The 17944-nt window shown below is 46.0% G+C and overlaps 1 protein-coding gene across 4 annotated transcripts in view; it reads left to right on the top strand.

The window, feature by feature from the left end:
• Positions 1-17944, top strand: part of LOC127009926 (sacsin-like) — a 60698-nt gene that overhangs the window by 26511 nt on the left and 16243 nt on the right. For all 4 annotated transcript variants that reach the window (XM_050883459.1, XM_050883460.1, XM_050883461.1 and 1 more), the window contains 4 exons: positions 7412-7568; positions 12515-12838; positions 13353-13750; positions 16597-17751. In XM_050883459.1, the coding sequence (XP_050739416.1) occupies positions 7412-7568; positions 12515-12838; positions 13353-13750; positions 16597-17751 (2034 nt within the window). The remainder of the gene's footprint in view (positions 1-7411; positions 7569-12514; positions 12839-13352; positions 13751-16596; positions 17752-17944) is intronic.

Here is a 17944-nt window from a genome sequence, read left to right as displayed (position 1 = left end):
TGGGTTTTTTCCATTGATATTTGCATGCCTAATTCGTGGTGATATTAAATAATAATAATAATAATAATACACTGATATACTACAATTACTATAACACTGCTCGGTCACCTACCACTGATCGCGACCTCGCGACATCCCCCCAAAATCAAATTAGTAGTTGACCCGATATAGTGTGAACATGTTGAGCAGACTGCTTATGGCACAAGTATATTAAAACAATGGCTAAGCAGGAATACTCGTGTAGTAATGACATAAACAATGAGAGGTAACACCAGCGGGTGCGACATAAATCATAGAAATAATCTCTAAATGAAGAAACATAAAGACACAAGTTTTTGTTTTTTTTTTTTGTTTTTTTTGCGTTGCCTATTGCGCCGGTAGGCATCTTCCCGGTGGGGCCTGATGGTCGGCCCAAGGCTTCTTCCAGGTGGGGCCTGATGGTCGGCCCAAGGCTTCTTCCAGGTGGGGTCTGATGGTCGGCCCAGCCCGTTCTGGCGCAGGCGAGTGTTTATAGTGGCGCCATCTTGCATTGGCTCATGCTGCCCCCTGGAACTCGTTCTTGATTCGCTTGGACGGCTTCCTCTAGAGTCCGGGTTGATGGGTGGTCTTCAGGACAGCATGTGGGTAGTTTTAAGCCACTCGGCGGTGACTGAAAAATCCGAGTGGTAGCGTGAGGATTCGGACCCGCGTCGTCCATCACGCGGCGAATGTGGGTCCAGTACGCTATCACTTCGGCCACCGCCTACCCATGTATCTGTAGTTAACAAGTGGCATAGTTACAGAACATGAAATGCTCATCCAGCTTCCAAAAAATAAGAAGAACAACAACAAAAGGTGGGAACATAGTACCATGTTAAGGTACAGGAGCAGGAGAATGACACATTTCTTGCGTTTTTCTTGTGTGAGAAAAAAAAAAAAACTACCTAGCTAGTGGCTTCCTTGCATCCTGTCGCCTTGTGTGAACAACCAAATAATCGTGCAGAACAGAGTTCCTCCTAATAAGGTAGCACATGACGACGAGACTGACGAACATCAGAAACATTGGCACAAAAATTCCAGGGTACAAGTAGGTGAGGTGCAAGTATTCAGGCAGCGTTTCCTCCAGGGTTTCTGCAAACTCTGTTTCGTTTGCAAAAGACAATGAATGAAGGGAATTAGTCACATAAGAGATGCTGGAGAAGTGAATGTTAACGAGAGACCGCAGAGGAAACACTCGATGGGAAATATTGGCCGTGAAAACCAGACGGATCCGGGACGGGTACGTTGTTATGTTAGTGGAGCGGATATAGCATGCTTCCGCTATGGCATAGTGACCAGTAACCCGTTGATAAGTGGTACCCTCCGGGCAGATTACTGATACATAGAAGGACTGAGGAAAATAGAAATAATGTAGACCCTGAAAGTTCTTATGGAAAACCGGTATTGGGGATAGTTGCTTGTAAGGGCACAGGGAAAGAGCATCAGACGCGTTCACCCGGGTGAGGGCGATCTCGCACATTCCTCCCCGAACCGGTAGGAAGGCAAAAAGAAACGCAGAGCAATAGAATCGCCTGAAGACCGTCTCCTTGCAATATTGCAAGAGTGAGTAGCTACCCGTTGAATACAGAGCGAAATCCTTCGCGATTAAGACAAGAGACGGGGTCCTGTCCAGGGCTAACACACTGTCCTTAGCGGAGAAGGGAAATGGAACAATTTCATGGGCCTCAAACACGTCCGCCATCTGAAACGGAACATGAATGATTATGGCATCGGGCGTGAGGCTGGACTCAATCAAGGGGTAAAAATATTGACTCATGTCTGGGTTATACAATGGCTTGAGGCTCTAATTTTGATACCCGATATGGATAGTCGTTCTCAAATCGTGTAGAGGAAACAAGGCAGGTGTGACTCTACCGTGCGCCGCATCTACCATGTTGCTAATAACCTGCTGATTTGCCGTTGTGACAGATTCAATGACGTTTTCCAGTACATGCAAGGCCTGATCTAGAAGGAGAAACTGATTCACCTGGTCTATCTGCTTGACAACTATGTTGATAACTTCTGCCATCTTATTCGTTTGCTCTAGCAGTTCCTCAATGTGAGTATGCAATCGCGCAAGTTTTTTACAGTTGGCGTTGATTACTCTGCGATTCCGGGCAGCAAAGGAAAGTACACGATCGTAGTGGTCTCGCAAATCGCGCACGTCCTCGTCAGTAGCCGTACCAAATAGGAACTTTGAGGCGGACCCAACGATGTTGAGCAACCCCCTCTTTACCCGAGAGTGAACTAAGTGAAAGCTATAGTCCTTGTCTACGTCATCTACCTTTCCCCGTAAGAACAGAATCCTATCCTCCAGTAGTTGAAAAAGATCCAGAGAGTTAGTACTAGAAGGTGCCTTTGACTCCCTAGTCTTGGTTGCCCGTATGGCGTCTGCCATGCCGAGTAGTTTTTCTGAGACTATCCTGATTGTGTCTGTGGTGTTGGTCAAGGAAGTATATGGGTATTTCACGAGGAGCACATCTTCTATGAGGAAGACCTCCCCTATATGTGCCGTGAGGGTGCCAGGCTTCAGGTGGATGGATGTCGTTGCAAGCAGGGAGCCGAGGTACGACAAGATGATCAGAAAACACAACATCAATCTGAAAGTGGTGGGAATGAAGTTTTTAAACTCGTGGTCTCAAGTTATAGCTATGGGTGGGGGTATTATCTTGTTGAACATTTGACTCTGAAGAGGAATCACCAATGTCAAGGTCCAAGGGTGAGGAAATTACTTTCAGACGATCACTGTGAACTTCTAGACTGACTCCACTATTTGGCTCAAGAACCTTGAACCTATTTCCCCTGACATTCCGAACAACTTGGTAAGGACCCACAAATTTAGCCCCCAGTTTCGAACTCCTTTCCGCTTGCTTAATCATTACTGTGTCACCCTCTTTTATTTCGGGATGACCCTTTTGTGTTGTTTTGACATCATTTCAACCTTTGTAGCTTTTAACGTACTCCTTACCGCTGAGTGTATTTTAGAAAAAATATGCTCTGCTGTTGCGTACTTGTCAATGTTATAGAAAGGTTGGTGTGGTTTTGTTAGGAGGTCGTACGGAAGACGTTTTTCCACCCCATATAGGATTTAGTAGGGAGATTTCCCCGTAGAGTCGTTTACCGACGTATTTATGGAAGCGGCTATATGCGATAGCCAATCCTCCCAGTTATCGTGGAGATCGTTCACGATAGGCCTGAGAACCTGTAAGATTTTCCGATTAGCCCTCTCCGCCAACCCATTAGCAGCTGGGTGGTATGCTGTGATGAAGGATTGCGTGATGTTAAACTGAGCGCATATTTCGTCCAATACCGTGTTTCTAAACTCGGTGCCATTGTCACACCAATAATGTAACGGTGGAAGGCTTGGTTGTGTGGAGCTCAGACAGGGTCTTGGTGGGCGAACAGGGGCGTGAGGGAAACACTCGCTGCCTTAGGTGAAATGTATTCTTAACCTAAAAATACAGGGAGCGTTAGAGAGAGAGCCGAGACAATAGGTCTGTGTCAGACGAGCTCTCAGGAAGGAGTGACGTTAGAGACTTGGAAAATAATGAAATTACAATTGGTCACATAAGTCAAGGTGACCCCTAAGTTTGACGAAATGCTTTGTTACACATACCGAGACGCTCGTCCGGTAAACACTGACAGATGACATTCCTACAATGGTGACGTGATCTCTCTGAAGTGGGTATTTTCCACTATACATGCATTCCTAATCCATGGTAATATATAATGATAATAATAATACACTGATATTATTACAACTACTATAACAAGTAGTGTCCCCGGGGGGGCAACCTCAGGTTAGAGGGACAGGCCCCGCCAGTGACACTAGTGCAAGCCCCTTCTGCGGCCCAGTAGTAGGTAGTCAGGAGGGTGAAGGAGGTGGTTGGGTGGATTGCATGTGTAGTGTAAGAGAGATAGGCCCGCCATTATTAGTAGTATATTATCCCCATACATTGCTTACTATTCCAGCCAGACAAATTCAGAGACAACCACTGAAAAGCAGAAAAAAAAACTGGTTGACTATTATTACTATTATAATTCTTCTTCAGTTCTTCTTCTTCTTCTTCTTATCATTATTGTTATTATTATATATCTGCATGATACTTCAGTCACTTAACGACGATTTCGGTGTTCTACATAAAATCATAATAATAATTAAAATAATAATAATAATAATAATAATAATAATAATTATTATTATTATTATTATTATTATTATTATTATTATTATTTTTATTATTATTATGATAATAATACAAAAGTATGTGACGAAGATGTTTCTATCACGAACTTGTTTTGTTTCTGTCACGCACTTAGGTGTCTCCCTTCTCACCTACCAACGATACCGTTCAGCGAGATTCATGCTACAACAAACATTTACATTCAAGATTTTAACATCACATGATAAAGTACAGTTCTTTAGCTTCAATATTATGCAAAAATGTGTTCTTTATAGTAAATAACATCTCTGCTACAAGCAAAGCAATTCATCTGCTACAGTCATATGAAACACAAGGCGCCGTCACTCACGGCATCACGCGTGGCTGGGGCTGGTAATCAAAACTCCATCATCATCCACAGCGGCATTATATATGCCGGCATGGCTGGAGATCTGGGGGGCGGGGGCCCGGGGGTCTTGTCTCCTTGTGGGGTTCCCCCCACACACTTCTACAAATGAGTATGGCAACAAATGGGGCTCCCAAATGGACCATTTGGGGGGGCGGCGGGCTCCTTTGTTGGTGGCCTGGGGGGGCATCTTATATGACCCCAACACCCCTTCCCTTAGATACGTCACTGAACTTAGCCATTAGACTTGAGCCTGTATCATGGCACCCCCCTCAAGCTGTCACCCGCCGCCCCCCCGCCCCCCCCTTACTACACCACTGACCACACCACGACTCTGTCTAGTCCCTTAACAGTCTAACCAGATCATGTCATGTTTTGGACATGTCCTCATTCAAATTGCACAAAGAAAGATGAATGCAGCTTCAAATGAAAGTATCAGAAAAGGCTGTGGATGATCCATGTGTGTATGTGAAGTGATTCTTTGAAAAATAGGGCATATGTTTCAAATATTTCCTTTACTGCCACTTCCTATAGTTGGTGTTTTTGTCCCTTTTAATAGCTTTTCTTTAGTTCATTTGAGTGTTTGGAGGGGCCCAAGACTACCCATATGCTGTTCTCATGATTGCCCGTCAACCGGACTCCAGCGAAACTCTCCAGACTCCAGCGAAACTCTCTAAAGAGGCCAAGTGAAGGTCGGGAGAGGGGGGGGAGGTAGCCAAGCAAGATGGCGGCACTATAAAACAGTTGCCTGCACCACCAATTGGCTGGGACCAACCAAAAGAGTAAAGATGGGGGCATACGCTACAGCTGAGCATGGCCGCAGTGCTCATCTCTGTGGCACTGGCCCTTGACCATAGGTGGAAAGAACCCATCACCCCAGGACAGGGTCGGCGTGATATCCGGGTTACCACAGTTTACCTTCCCTAGGTTTCCCCAGGTACCCATTTATCGACCAGCCCGAAAGGGAGGATGAGCAGTTGGGTGAGCGGCACGTTGACTGCCCAGGTCGGGATTCGAACTCAGGGTTGCGTATTCGTAGCAAGGCACGCTAACCGCTAGACCATAGAGGCATAAAAAAAAAAAAAGATCCAAGGGGTGAGAAACTTTCTATATGAGGACAGACATCAGCATCTAATACAGCCAATGTCAACAAGATGAGAAAACGGTTACAACAAGCAAATGAACGGAAGTTTCTAACCCATGGTTGCCCTGCACACATACTAAATGTATTGGCTCATGATTTGGAAACTGGCAACATAAAAGAACATGTGGTTCATGTCGTAAAATACTTTTGAAACCATCACTCTGCCTCAGCAAGATACCGTGAGAAAGGCGGTCAGTGTCTTGTTCTGCTCCAGAGGACACTAGACGGACCAGGTGTGGCTGACGGAAGATATACATATATATGTGTATATATATGTGTGTGTATATATATATATATATATATATATATATATATATATATATAAATATATATATATATATATATATATATATATATATATATATATATAATTGAGCAAAAAACGTACATAAAGCGCCATTTTTTAAATGCGGAAATCGCGTTTAAAGTTTTGCAATGTTTAAATTATCATAACTTCATTGGTTTTAAGGTGGACACTTCAATCAAAGACCAAAATGAAGGTTAAGGTTTGTAGATTATTGGCATTTACTCAGTTATAAAAAAAATTATATATATTGGTCCTAAAAAGTAGGTTTTCAAAAACATCCATGATGTGCAATATTAATTAACTTTTAATATGTCATACACAGTTCATGATATTCATAATAATCCGAACATGAAGGAAGTTACAAAACGTAAAATATACTAATAAACAATAAATGCTAAGAGTTTGCACTACGGCTAGACGGAAAAGCTTGCACGCTTTGCAGTGATGCTATTGGCGCTCTGTACATTTTCGCCGCGACTGCTTTCTTATCTCACTTTCAACTGCGTAGGTGATAATGTAGGGTTATTTTGAAGGACTCCAGGCCTATTTCCACTGCAGTTTTGTACAAACCGACATTCCTCGCTTATAAAGGAAGGGTCAAAATAGTGTTATACCACAAAATCGCATTTTTGGCCAGATGGCGCTTTATGACGTCATATATATATATATATATATATATATATATATATATATATATATATATATATATATATATATATATATATATATATATATATATATATATATATAATGAACTAATCAGCTCTGGAAATTTTTTTGTGTTGCCAGGAAAAATATTGATATCAAAGTTAGAGTGTTTTCTTTGTTTATTTCTCCATCCTATGTTGTTGCTCAGCAATAAGATCAAGATTTAAATCAATATTACAATGACATTAAAAAAAATCAAATAATATAAATCTTGATTTAAATCAATGATTTTTTTTTAAATCATTTGATTTATATCTTGATTTAAATCAACTTGATTTAAATCAAACAACCCTGATCTTTAGCAAACCTCCTTCTTTCCTTTTATTCTCAGGCAATGGAAGAAAGCAGAAAAGTTTTATTTTTTCATGTGTTGCTCTGCTTCATACAGCACTAAAAGGTAAAGGTGGGTGCATATTCACAAAGGATAGGCAGTCGGCATGCAGCTCACCCAGCTGTTCATCCTCCCTTTCAGTCTGGTCAATAAATGGGTACCTGGGGAAACCTGGGAAAGCAAACTGACAATCCCAGGGTAAGTGGTTGTTATCCACCACAGACTGAAAGGGCCAACGGATCAGAGATGACCACCGCAGCCACACGCAGCTATAGCATGTGCTCCCACCTCTACCTTACCTTACCTGGACAGAATTTTCACTCCTTGTCCTCAGGTCCGTGGGTTCCTGCCACCCCGTGAAGTCCTGGCCAGCAATATTTTGAGTGAGGAGGAGCCTGAGCTGGCCACTGCTGTGAGGAAGGCGCTGTCACAGGAAAAGCTGCCCATTGCAACTCTTCCTGACCATGTGCAGGCGTCGATTCATGCTCTGGGTATGTTACCATCTGTATCCCTTCCTGAAGTGCCAGTTTTTACCCACTCAGAAATCAATGGCAGCTTCTAAACTCTTCTTTGCCTTATTATCTTCCACACAGTTCACTTCCAATGACTTTTTTCCTGCTGTGTGTAAAGTTTGGAGGATGCAAGGCGACGCTCTTGCCTCTGCTGTCCTGGAGTCAGAATGAGAGGCACAGGTCTCTCTCTCTCTCTCTCTCTCTCTCTCTCTCGAGAGAGAGAGAGAGAGAGAGAGAGAGAGAGAGGAGAGTACGCTGTGAAATAAAAAAAATAAAAAAATTGAAATACAAACTTGAGTTACATGTCGTCACAACACCTACTGGCTTAGAGGCATCGAGTGGCAGGGTATTTTTTTGTCTTTCATAAATTTAAATGCCCTTAGCAAAGGGATTTAAATACCCAGCCTGTGGCCGTGACACGCTGGGAGTCATTACTGTGTTTTGTTCGCAATGAATAATGTATAATAATCACATATCAATGCATGCTAGTGAATCCCACAACTCAGTTGGCGCCACTCATCACGGCACTTCACTGTTCAAGCCACTGCTCCACGGCCTCCATGCCCTCAGCGTGTGGGGAACACTGGATGGAAGGGGAAGCGTGTTACTGCTCTGCTTCTCTCGCTTCCCTTCCATTTCACCAGCAGTGCGCCGTACTTACCGTGCCCAAAAACAAACGTGTTAGGCAGCTTCTCCAGCATCTGATTGCGGCGAGGAGGACTAGGTGGTCTAGAAAAAAGGTGAAGAGTCACCACCACCTCCTGCTTCACATCAAAGCACATCACCAGCAGACTCCTGATGAAGCCACAACACCAGCAGACTCCTGATGAAGCCACAACACCAGCAGCTGCTCCATCCCCAGCTACATCAGCAGCTGCCTTCAAGTGCCTTGGCTCCTGTGTCATCTGAAGCTACCTCACCTCAGCCCACAACCTCAGATACACACAAAGAGCAGGGACTGGAACTCAGAGAGAAAAGAAGAATAACATCAACGAAGGGGAAGGAAAGGAAGAGGAAGGACGACAGTGAGAGTACCAGTGAGGACTATGCAACAGGGACCTTCTAGACCAAGCCTGACGACAATAAGGGGCTTGGCACATCCTGACGCCCTCGCCCTTGAGCAACTATTACCTTTCATAAGGGGGGACCGGGTGCTGTATCATTATGTACATGCATTGCTATGTGACTACTGAACCATAACATCCATATAAAGGTATTTTTGCAGCACTAACTTTTTTGGGGCACCAAAATGGAAACCAAACTTTGATTGCAATTTTCTCAAAACTTGGTGTAAATATATACACTCTTTTATCTTTTGCTTGACATAAATAAAACTTGGGGTTTTATAAGTTCAACTATTAAAGAAATGATGTAGGTGATTAGGTTTTATTTAAAGGTCATATTTTTTCCATATGTAAAAGCATTTATAACTTTGAATTAAAAAAAAATCAAGTAATTTAAAACATATAAAAGTAATGACATACGTTTGTTAGGATAATGGAAAAGTATCTTATATGCAAGTTAGAAAGAAATCGGTGAACAAATGACAAATTATTAAAAAAAAATAAAAAATCGTTAACTTTTCTTTGTGTGTGTTTGATCATCTTGAAATTCTATATGACAATTATGGTGCTGTTACACACACACAACACAGCCTGATCAAGACTGCTGGTGCAATTTAAAGCCACGGCATACTCTTACCTTAACCCGAGAACGTCGGCAGACCCTTTTCAGGGCTTTCACGAGTCGTGGCTGTGGTACGGTGGACCCTAAAAAGGGCTCACCATAAAACCCCTAATTCGAGCTAATTGTAGGCGGTGGTGGCATAGAGCAACCCACCATACATGCCCTAAGTCAGGGGTCGGCAACCTTTGGCACGCGTGCCAGACTTAGCATGCAGAGTGCTTGCATATGGCACGCCACGTGATTCGAAGAAGCAAAGAAAAGGTTAAAAAACAGAATAATGAGAGAGAGAGAGAGAGAATGTGAATTGTACATCCTTACTTTTATCGCAGTTTAAATTTTCGAACGATTTTAAATCATTCTTTCCTATGATACATTGAATTAAAACAAAAATGTTTCGTACCCGCGATGAGGAATACATGAGTACAACTAGATGTAAACGAGTATGAGACACGTTGCCCCCAGCCGCTGGTGACGCATCAGTCACGCAGTGGCAGCGTTGCTATTTCTGCTTCAGTAACTATTTAGCCGCCGTGGGTGACACTTTCTAGTTACTGTCGCCATGGCTACTGTGAAAAAAGTCAAGCTTGATGTCCGATCATTTCAGTCATCATGGACAAATGACTTTGGATTTATTCAGCAGAATGATCGTGCTGTGTGTGCTCTCTGCTGCGAGAATGTCGTGTGCCGCACATCGAGTGTTAAAAGACACTTTGAAACAAGACACGAGAAGACTTTCAAGGACAGTACAGACAAGGCTGAAGCGATTAAGAAAGCAGTATCGCGCTATGAGAAACAAAGTAATGTGTTTAAGAACCTGAGTGCTAGCAAAAACAATGCAACTGAGGCCAGTTACAAACTAGCTCTGTGTATTGCCAAGCATGGAAAGCCTTTTACTGATGGAGATTTTATAAAAGCAGCTTTCCTAGAGTGCTCTGAGGTGTTATTTGATGGCATATCAAACAAACACATGATCATCTCAAGGATAAAAGACATGCCTGTCTCAGCTAGGACCGTGGAGAGACGTATTTCTGAAATGGCTGCTAATGTAAGTGAGCAGCAAACTGTTGCTTTAACAACTACACCTGTGTTCAGTGTGGCCCTGGATGAAAGCGTGGATATAAATGACATTCCTCGCTTGGCTGTTTTTGCCAGGCATAGTGACACAGAGATACACGAGGAGCTGTGCTGTCTTAAACCTATGTGTGGCACTACCAAGGGAGAGGACATACTGAAGACATTCACTAATCATTTTGAGGACAGAGGGGTTGACATAAGAAAGATTTTTGCAGTTACAACGGATGGTGCCCCTGCTGTGGTAGGAAAAAACAAGGGTTTTACTAAGATGGTTGAGGATAAAATTGGGCACCCCATTCTGAAATTGCACTGCATAATTCATCAAGAAAATTTATGTGCCAAGATCTCGAGCTCTGATCTCAACAAAGTGATAAAGTGATGGCTACTGTTACAAAAGTAGTGAATTTTCTTGTTGCACACTCTTCTCTTACGCACAGGCAGTTTCAAGCTTTCCTTGAAGAGGTGGACAGTGGACAGTGCTTACAAAGATATACCCTTGCACAGCAGTGTTAGGTGGTTAAGCTGTGGGAAGGTATTGGGGAGATTTGTGGAATGCTTTGATGAAATAAAGATTATCTTATCAGAAAAAGGCCAAGACTATCCTGAGCTGGAGGAGAGAGACTGAACTGTGAAACTTATGTTTCTCTCAGACATCACGAAACATCTAAATGACCTCAATCTTATCTTGGAAGGTGCAGGAAAAACAGTGATGGATTTGTATGATATTTGGAAGGCATTTGTTGCAAAGCTTGCAGTTTACTCATCAGATATCAAAACTGGTTCTTTCTGTTACTTCAAAAACTTGAAGAACTTGTCTGCAATTCATCCTGTCAACACTACTGATCTTCAGGTGTACATGCAAGAATTAAAGTTTGAGTTATCAATCACATTTCAAGATTTCCAACACATTGGCCCAGAGTTTTCATTTTTAACCAGACCAGACACCTTTAAAGACAGTGAGTTGGACGAGTCTCTTTGAGTGGATGGAAACTGAGGAGTTGGAAATGCAATTGATTGACTTTCAGGCCTCATCACTGTGGTCAGCTAAATTTAAAGATCTTCGAGAAATATTGGAAACTAGTATGAATGGTCATGCAGCCTCCATATTAAGTTCCTGGACCTCACTGCCTGATAAATTCAATTGTATGAAGAAAGTAGCTTTTGCATTGCTATCAGCATTTGGATCTACATATCAATGTGAGCAGATATTTTCACACATGAGGCACATCCTCAACCCCCATCGCAGCAAGCTTACAACGGATCATTCTGAGGGTTGTGTGAAGCTCAAGGTGTCCAGATACTCACCTGAAATTTCAACTTTGGCCAAAGGGAAGCAAGGGCAAGGATCAGATTAATATTGTGAGTATAAATTTAAAATAAAAAATTATATATTTTTAGTTACAAGGAATGCTAATTGCTACAAAAATGTAACATTTATGTTATGCATGTGCAGGAAAATACACTTTACTTTAGTTACAATGGTCACTACATACTCTGTGTCTAGGATTATGATCTCAATTTCCACAGGGCATAGGCTTTATAATGTGGGAAAAAATAACACCTGGCACGCAAGGTAGTAAAAGAAAAGGCATTAATTAGACTTGGCACTCTTATGTTCAAAAGGCTGCCCACCCCTGGCCTGGGCCATAGCGGTGGACGAGTGATCTTGAGATGGGCTTTTTTTTGTCATAGGTGGTGCTGTAAGGTTATGGCAGATTGAATTAGCTATCCACACAGTAATCACTTGTCAAATTCTCTAAAGCAGACAACAAGCGACTCTAGGCTAGATGCCACGCATCACGAGACTGTTTATTTTGTAACAAACACCACCCACAAAGAATGGAATTTGAGTAAAAGTAAATATTTTTAACGGCTTTATGGTTATGAGAGGAGTACTCTGATGTACGTTCCATGCTCTTTTCTTAGTCTCAAAATGCAGTGTAATTTTGCCATTTCTCGGCCACTTCTCAGCTTTCCCATAGCCGAAGCCCATGGGGTGGGTGGACTTACTAAATCACTAAATCTCTTGAGCAATACCACACTTTTTGAAGGTCAAGGTTCCTATCACATTCATAAGATGGACCTTCCCTGTCTTGCATTTGTTGGGGCAAGTGTTTGGTGGTGGGATGCTGGTGCACTGAGGCCGCCATGTGGTGTGCTTGCAGGCCAGCAGCTGTCCGTCGTGACGCCTGAGTTGCTGTGCCAAACACTGCAAGGGAAGGGCAGCAGTGACCTGGGGGGAGAGGAGACCTGCCAGCAACTCTTGTGCTATGCTGCCAAGGACAAGCATCACCACAGCCTGCATGGCCTCCCACTCCTCCCGCTGCAGGACGGATCCTGGTCAACCTTCAGCCGGGGGGACTCGGACTCAGCGGTGTACCTTTGCTCGGCGGTGGAGGCTAAGGCTCTCCTGGGCCTGGAGGGCCTCATGGCAAGCACTTGTGTGGCTCAGCCTGCCTGGGAGGCTCTGCAGGACGTGGCCCACTCAGGTCGGTGTTGTCCCTTGTACTGCTGTGGGTGTGGTCCCAGCACTGCCTGTTGCTGTGGGCTCACCGGCAGCCTCATTGTTTCTCTCTGCACTTAACAGTGTTTAAGAACATGAGTATAAAATTGAATTAATGATATTTAAGAAATAAACGAGATTTTGAAAGAGTAAGGTGACAGTGCAGGGTTGAAGTGCACTGTGTTAGTGCAGTGCAGAGTGGTGCAAAGGTGAGGTGGTGAACAGACAGGTGAGGAAAGACAGTTGCCTGCCACACTTGACTTTGTCATCCTTACTGCCTTCACATGACTTATTACTGCTCCACAAAAATTAAACACACACACACACACACACACACACACACACACACACACACACACACACACACACACACACACACACACGTCTTGTTTCGTCGTGGGCCAGGTTGTCCTGGTCACACTTCTATTGGTTCTATAGGAAGTAGGGTTTGGATGAAAAGAAGCAAAACTTCCCTTCTGTAGACTGATGAATCCTTGCAGGCAAAACACAGCTGCGCCCATTCCAGCCAGAGCTTCACGGCCCTGACCTGCTCCTCAAGAGTGCCAGTCACGTGCAGCGGTGCCAGCCACCACTGGAGCAGGTGGATCAGTGGCTGGGTAAGGTGTGGACGCTCTTGCAGAATCTGCCGCTCTGTAGCGTTGAGAACATTCCGCTGCTCCCCACCTCTCAGCCACCAAACTCAGCCTCTCTGAGCCCTCTCTCATCCCCTGTGGTGGTGCAGGGGAAAGGTGGTTGGCTTTCCAGGCCCCAGGTGGAGGCACTGGGACTCCTCGGGGTGGTGGTGGTCCCTGCGCTGCCAAAACACGTCCAGCACAAAGACCTGCATGAGTACTTGTCTGCTGCAGACCGTCATGGAACCACTCAGGCTCTTGGCAAGGTGGGTGCAGGGCAGGACCTGTTTTGTTCCTCCTTTATTCCTTGTAAAACACAGATCACACCACACCACACCACACCACAACACAACACACCACACCACACCACACCACACCACACCACACCACACCACACCACACCACACCACACCACACCACACCCACACCACACCCACACCACACCACACCACACCACAACACAACACACCACTACACACTACTACACACCACACCACACCACAACACACCCACACCACACCACAACACACCACACCACACCACACCACACCACAACACACAACACCACACCACACCCACACCACACCCACACCACAACACACCACACCACACCACACCACACCACACCACACCACACCACACCACACCACACCACACCACAACACACCACACCACACCACACCACACCACACCACACCCACACCACACCACACCACACCACACCACACCCACACCACACCACAACACACCCACACCACAACACACCACACCACACCACACCACACCACACACCACACCACACCACACCCACACCACACCACACCACACACCACACCACACCACACCACACCACACCACACCACACACACACACACCACACCACACCACACACCACACCACACACCACACACCACACCACACCACACCACACCACACCACACACCACACACCACACCACACACACACACACACACACACACACACACACACACACACATACACACACACCCACACCACACCCACACCACACCACACCACACCACACCACACCACACCACACCACAACACCCCACACCACAACACACCACAACACACCACACCACACCACACCACACAACAACACAACACACCACACCACACCACACCACACCACTCCCACACCACAACACACCACACCACACAACACAACACAACACACCACACCAAAACACACCACACCACAACACAACACACCACACCACACCACACCACATCACACCCACACCACAACACAACACAACACAACACCACACCACAACACAACACGCCATACCACACCATAACACACCACCACACCACACCATACCACAACACAGCACACCACACCACACCCACACCACAACACAACACAACACAACACACCACACCACACCACACCACACCACACCACAACACACCACAACACAACACAACATAACACACCTCACCACACCTCACCACACCACACCACAACACAACACACCACAACACAACACAACTCCACACCTCACTACACTACACTACACTACACCCACATCACACCACACCACAATACACCACAACACAACACAACACACCACAACACAACACAACACAACACACCACACCAAAACACACCACACCACACCTCACCTCACCACACCACACCACACCACAACACAACACAACGCAACACACCACACTAAAACACACCACACCACACCTCACCACACCACAACACATCACAACACAACACAACACACCACAACACAACACAACACAACACACCACACCACACCACACCACACCACACCACACCACACCTCACCTCACCTCACCTCACCTCACCTCACCTCACCTCACCACACCTCACCTCACCTCACCACACCACACCACACCACACCACACCACACCTCACCTCACCTCACCACACCACACCACACTGCACCACACCTCACCACACCACACCACACCACAGCTCCTTATATCTTGCAAACCACACATACCTCACCTCACCTGACCACACCACACCACACCAAACCACAGCTCCTTATGTCTTGCAAACAACACCACACCACACCACGTACACCACACCCACACCACACCACAACACACCACACCACAACACACCACACCACAACACACCACACCACAACACACCACACCACAACACACCACAACACAACACAACACACCACACCCACACCACACCACACCACACGGCACCACACCACACCCACACCACACCACACCACACCACATGGCACTACACCACACCACACCACACCACATGGCACTACACCACACCACAACACACCACACCACACCACACCACACCCACACCCACACCACACCACAACACCCCACACCACACCACAACACACCACAACACAACACAACACACCACACCCACACCACACCACACCACACGGCACCACACCACACCCACACCACACCACACCACACCACATGGCACTACACCACACCACAACACACCACACCACACCCACACCCACACCACACCACAACACACCACAACACACCACAACATACCACACCACAACACACCGTACAACACAACACACCACACCCACACCACAACACAACACACCACACCACACTGCACCACACAACAACACACCACACCACACCACACCAAACCCACAACACAACACACCACAACACAACACAACACAACACACCAAAACACACTACACCACACCACACCACACCCACACCACACCACACCCACACCACAACACAACACAACACGCCATACCACACCACAACACACCACACCACACCACACCACAACACAACTCACCACACCACACCACACCACACCACACCACAGCTCCTTATATCTTGCAAACCACACCACACCACACCACACCACACCACACCACAGTTTCATGGGGGGGTTGGGGTGACCACTCAAAGATCAGTATGTCGTGCCCAGGCTTGGTCCGCCTGTAGGCATTTCAGTGCTGACACACTCCACACCTGTTCCTTACAGTGTGCCCATTATTTTTACCATTGCTCCTTGGTAAAGTCAAAGTACCATTTCCTTGACCCTGAATGTGATGGGGGACTCTTTCTGGCTCTCCTCTTGAAGGTGGTGAGGCAGGACCAGGAGAAAGAAGCAGTCACTCGGTTCAACACTCACAAGACTGAGCACCAGAGGCAGGCCGTGAGCAGCCTTATAGAGGTCTCCAGTATCCAGCCACCTCTTGCAGGGTTCCTCACCAAGCTCCACATGTTCAAAGCTCAAGACACAAACAAGTCGGAGCAAGATTCACATCTGGAGGAAGTAAACACAATTGCTCCAGAACTTGTGGACTTTCCAGTGAGTTATCCCGAGACTCTTCTTACACCCGCTCAGCACCAGGAGATGGAACTGGCATTGAAACTGGGGGCTCACAAGTTGTCTAAGGAGGAGCTGTGCATCAAGGCATTAAGGAGCGGCCACTCTGATGACAGTGTCTTGGCGCTGGTGCAGTACATTTTGGAGGACCCTCAGCTGGAGAGAAGCAGCAGTGTCCATGAGCAGTTAAGGAACTCCAAATTTGTTCCCAACATTGACGGTTCGCTGTGCCACCCGTCAGAGCTGTACGACCCAGAGGATGAAGACCATTGTGTCCTCATTGGGGAGCCACAGCAACCAAAAGACTCATTCTGTGACCATTACCCACTCCTGCGCTCCCTGGGCCTCAGGAAGGTACAGGACATGCCTCAGGATGAACTGATCTGCCTTATTGAGGGCCTAGAGAACAGCCAGCTGTCCGAGGATGACAAAGCCAGGAAGTCTGTGGGGTTGCTGCAGGCTGTGAACCGACGGTCTGACTACCTACAGGTCTGCCGGGCAGTCTTGGGGGTGCCGTTTGTGTATGGTGCATCCAGCAGGCCTCATGGATATCCCTCAAGTCTGGGGTGGGCCACCCCACCTGGACCACTGGTGCCCCAGGGCCTGAGGAGCCTCAAGTACAGCAGTGTGTTGGGCTCCACCACTGCCTTAGTTGAATGTCATGATTTTCCTGATGTAGCCAGTGCCTTTGGCTGGGCGTCAACACCACCTGTTGAGCCAGTCATTCAGCACCTCAAGAACCTGGCAGCAGCTTATCAGCTTAATGAGAGGGAGTACTTAGACCTGATTAAGCAGACCTACAGTCAGCTCTCCACAGCCCTTGGTGAAGGTGGGGCTCCCCAGCTGGGCAGCCTGAAGACAGAGTGCTGTGTCTTCACGGAGCATGGCTTCAGGCTCCCAGATGAGGTATACAAACTTGCTTTCCTTTTGTGTTTTGCCTCCAGTATTGCTGCACATGTATCACATGAATCAGAAGACTTTGGTGTCGAAATGTAACTTGTCTTTTTCCAAGTAGCATCAATATTCCTTGTATTATATTTTGAAGGTAACGTCAACGCAGAAAGTTTTGCAGCACCGCACTGATTGCTTCTCCTTAACA

Source organism: Eriocheir sinensis, chromosome 42 (genome assembly GCF_024679095.1).
Source record: "Eriocheir sinensis breed Jianghai 21 chromosome 42, ASM2467909v1, whole genome shotgun sequence".
Lineage (NCBI taxonomy): Eukaryota > Metazoa > Arthropoda > Malacostraca > Decapoda > Varunidae > Eriocheir > Eriocheir sinensis.
Note: the sequence above shows the minus strand (reverse complement) of the source record. Positions and strands in the feature narration are given on the sequence as shown.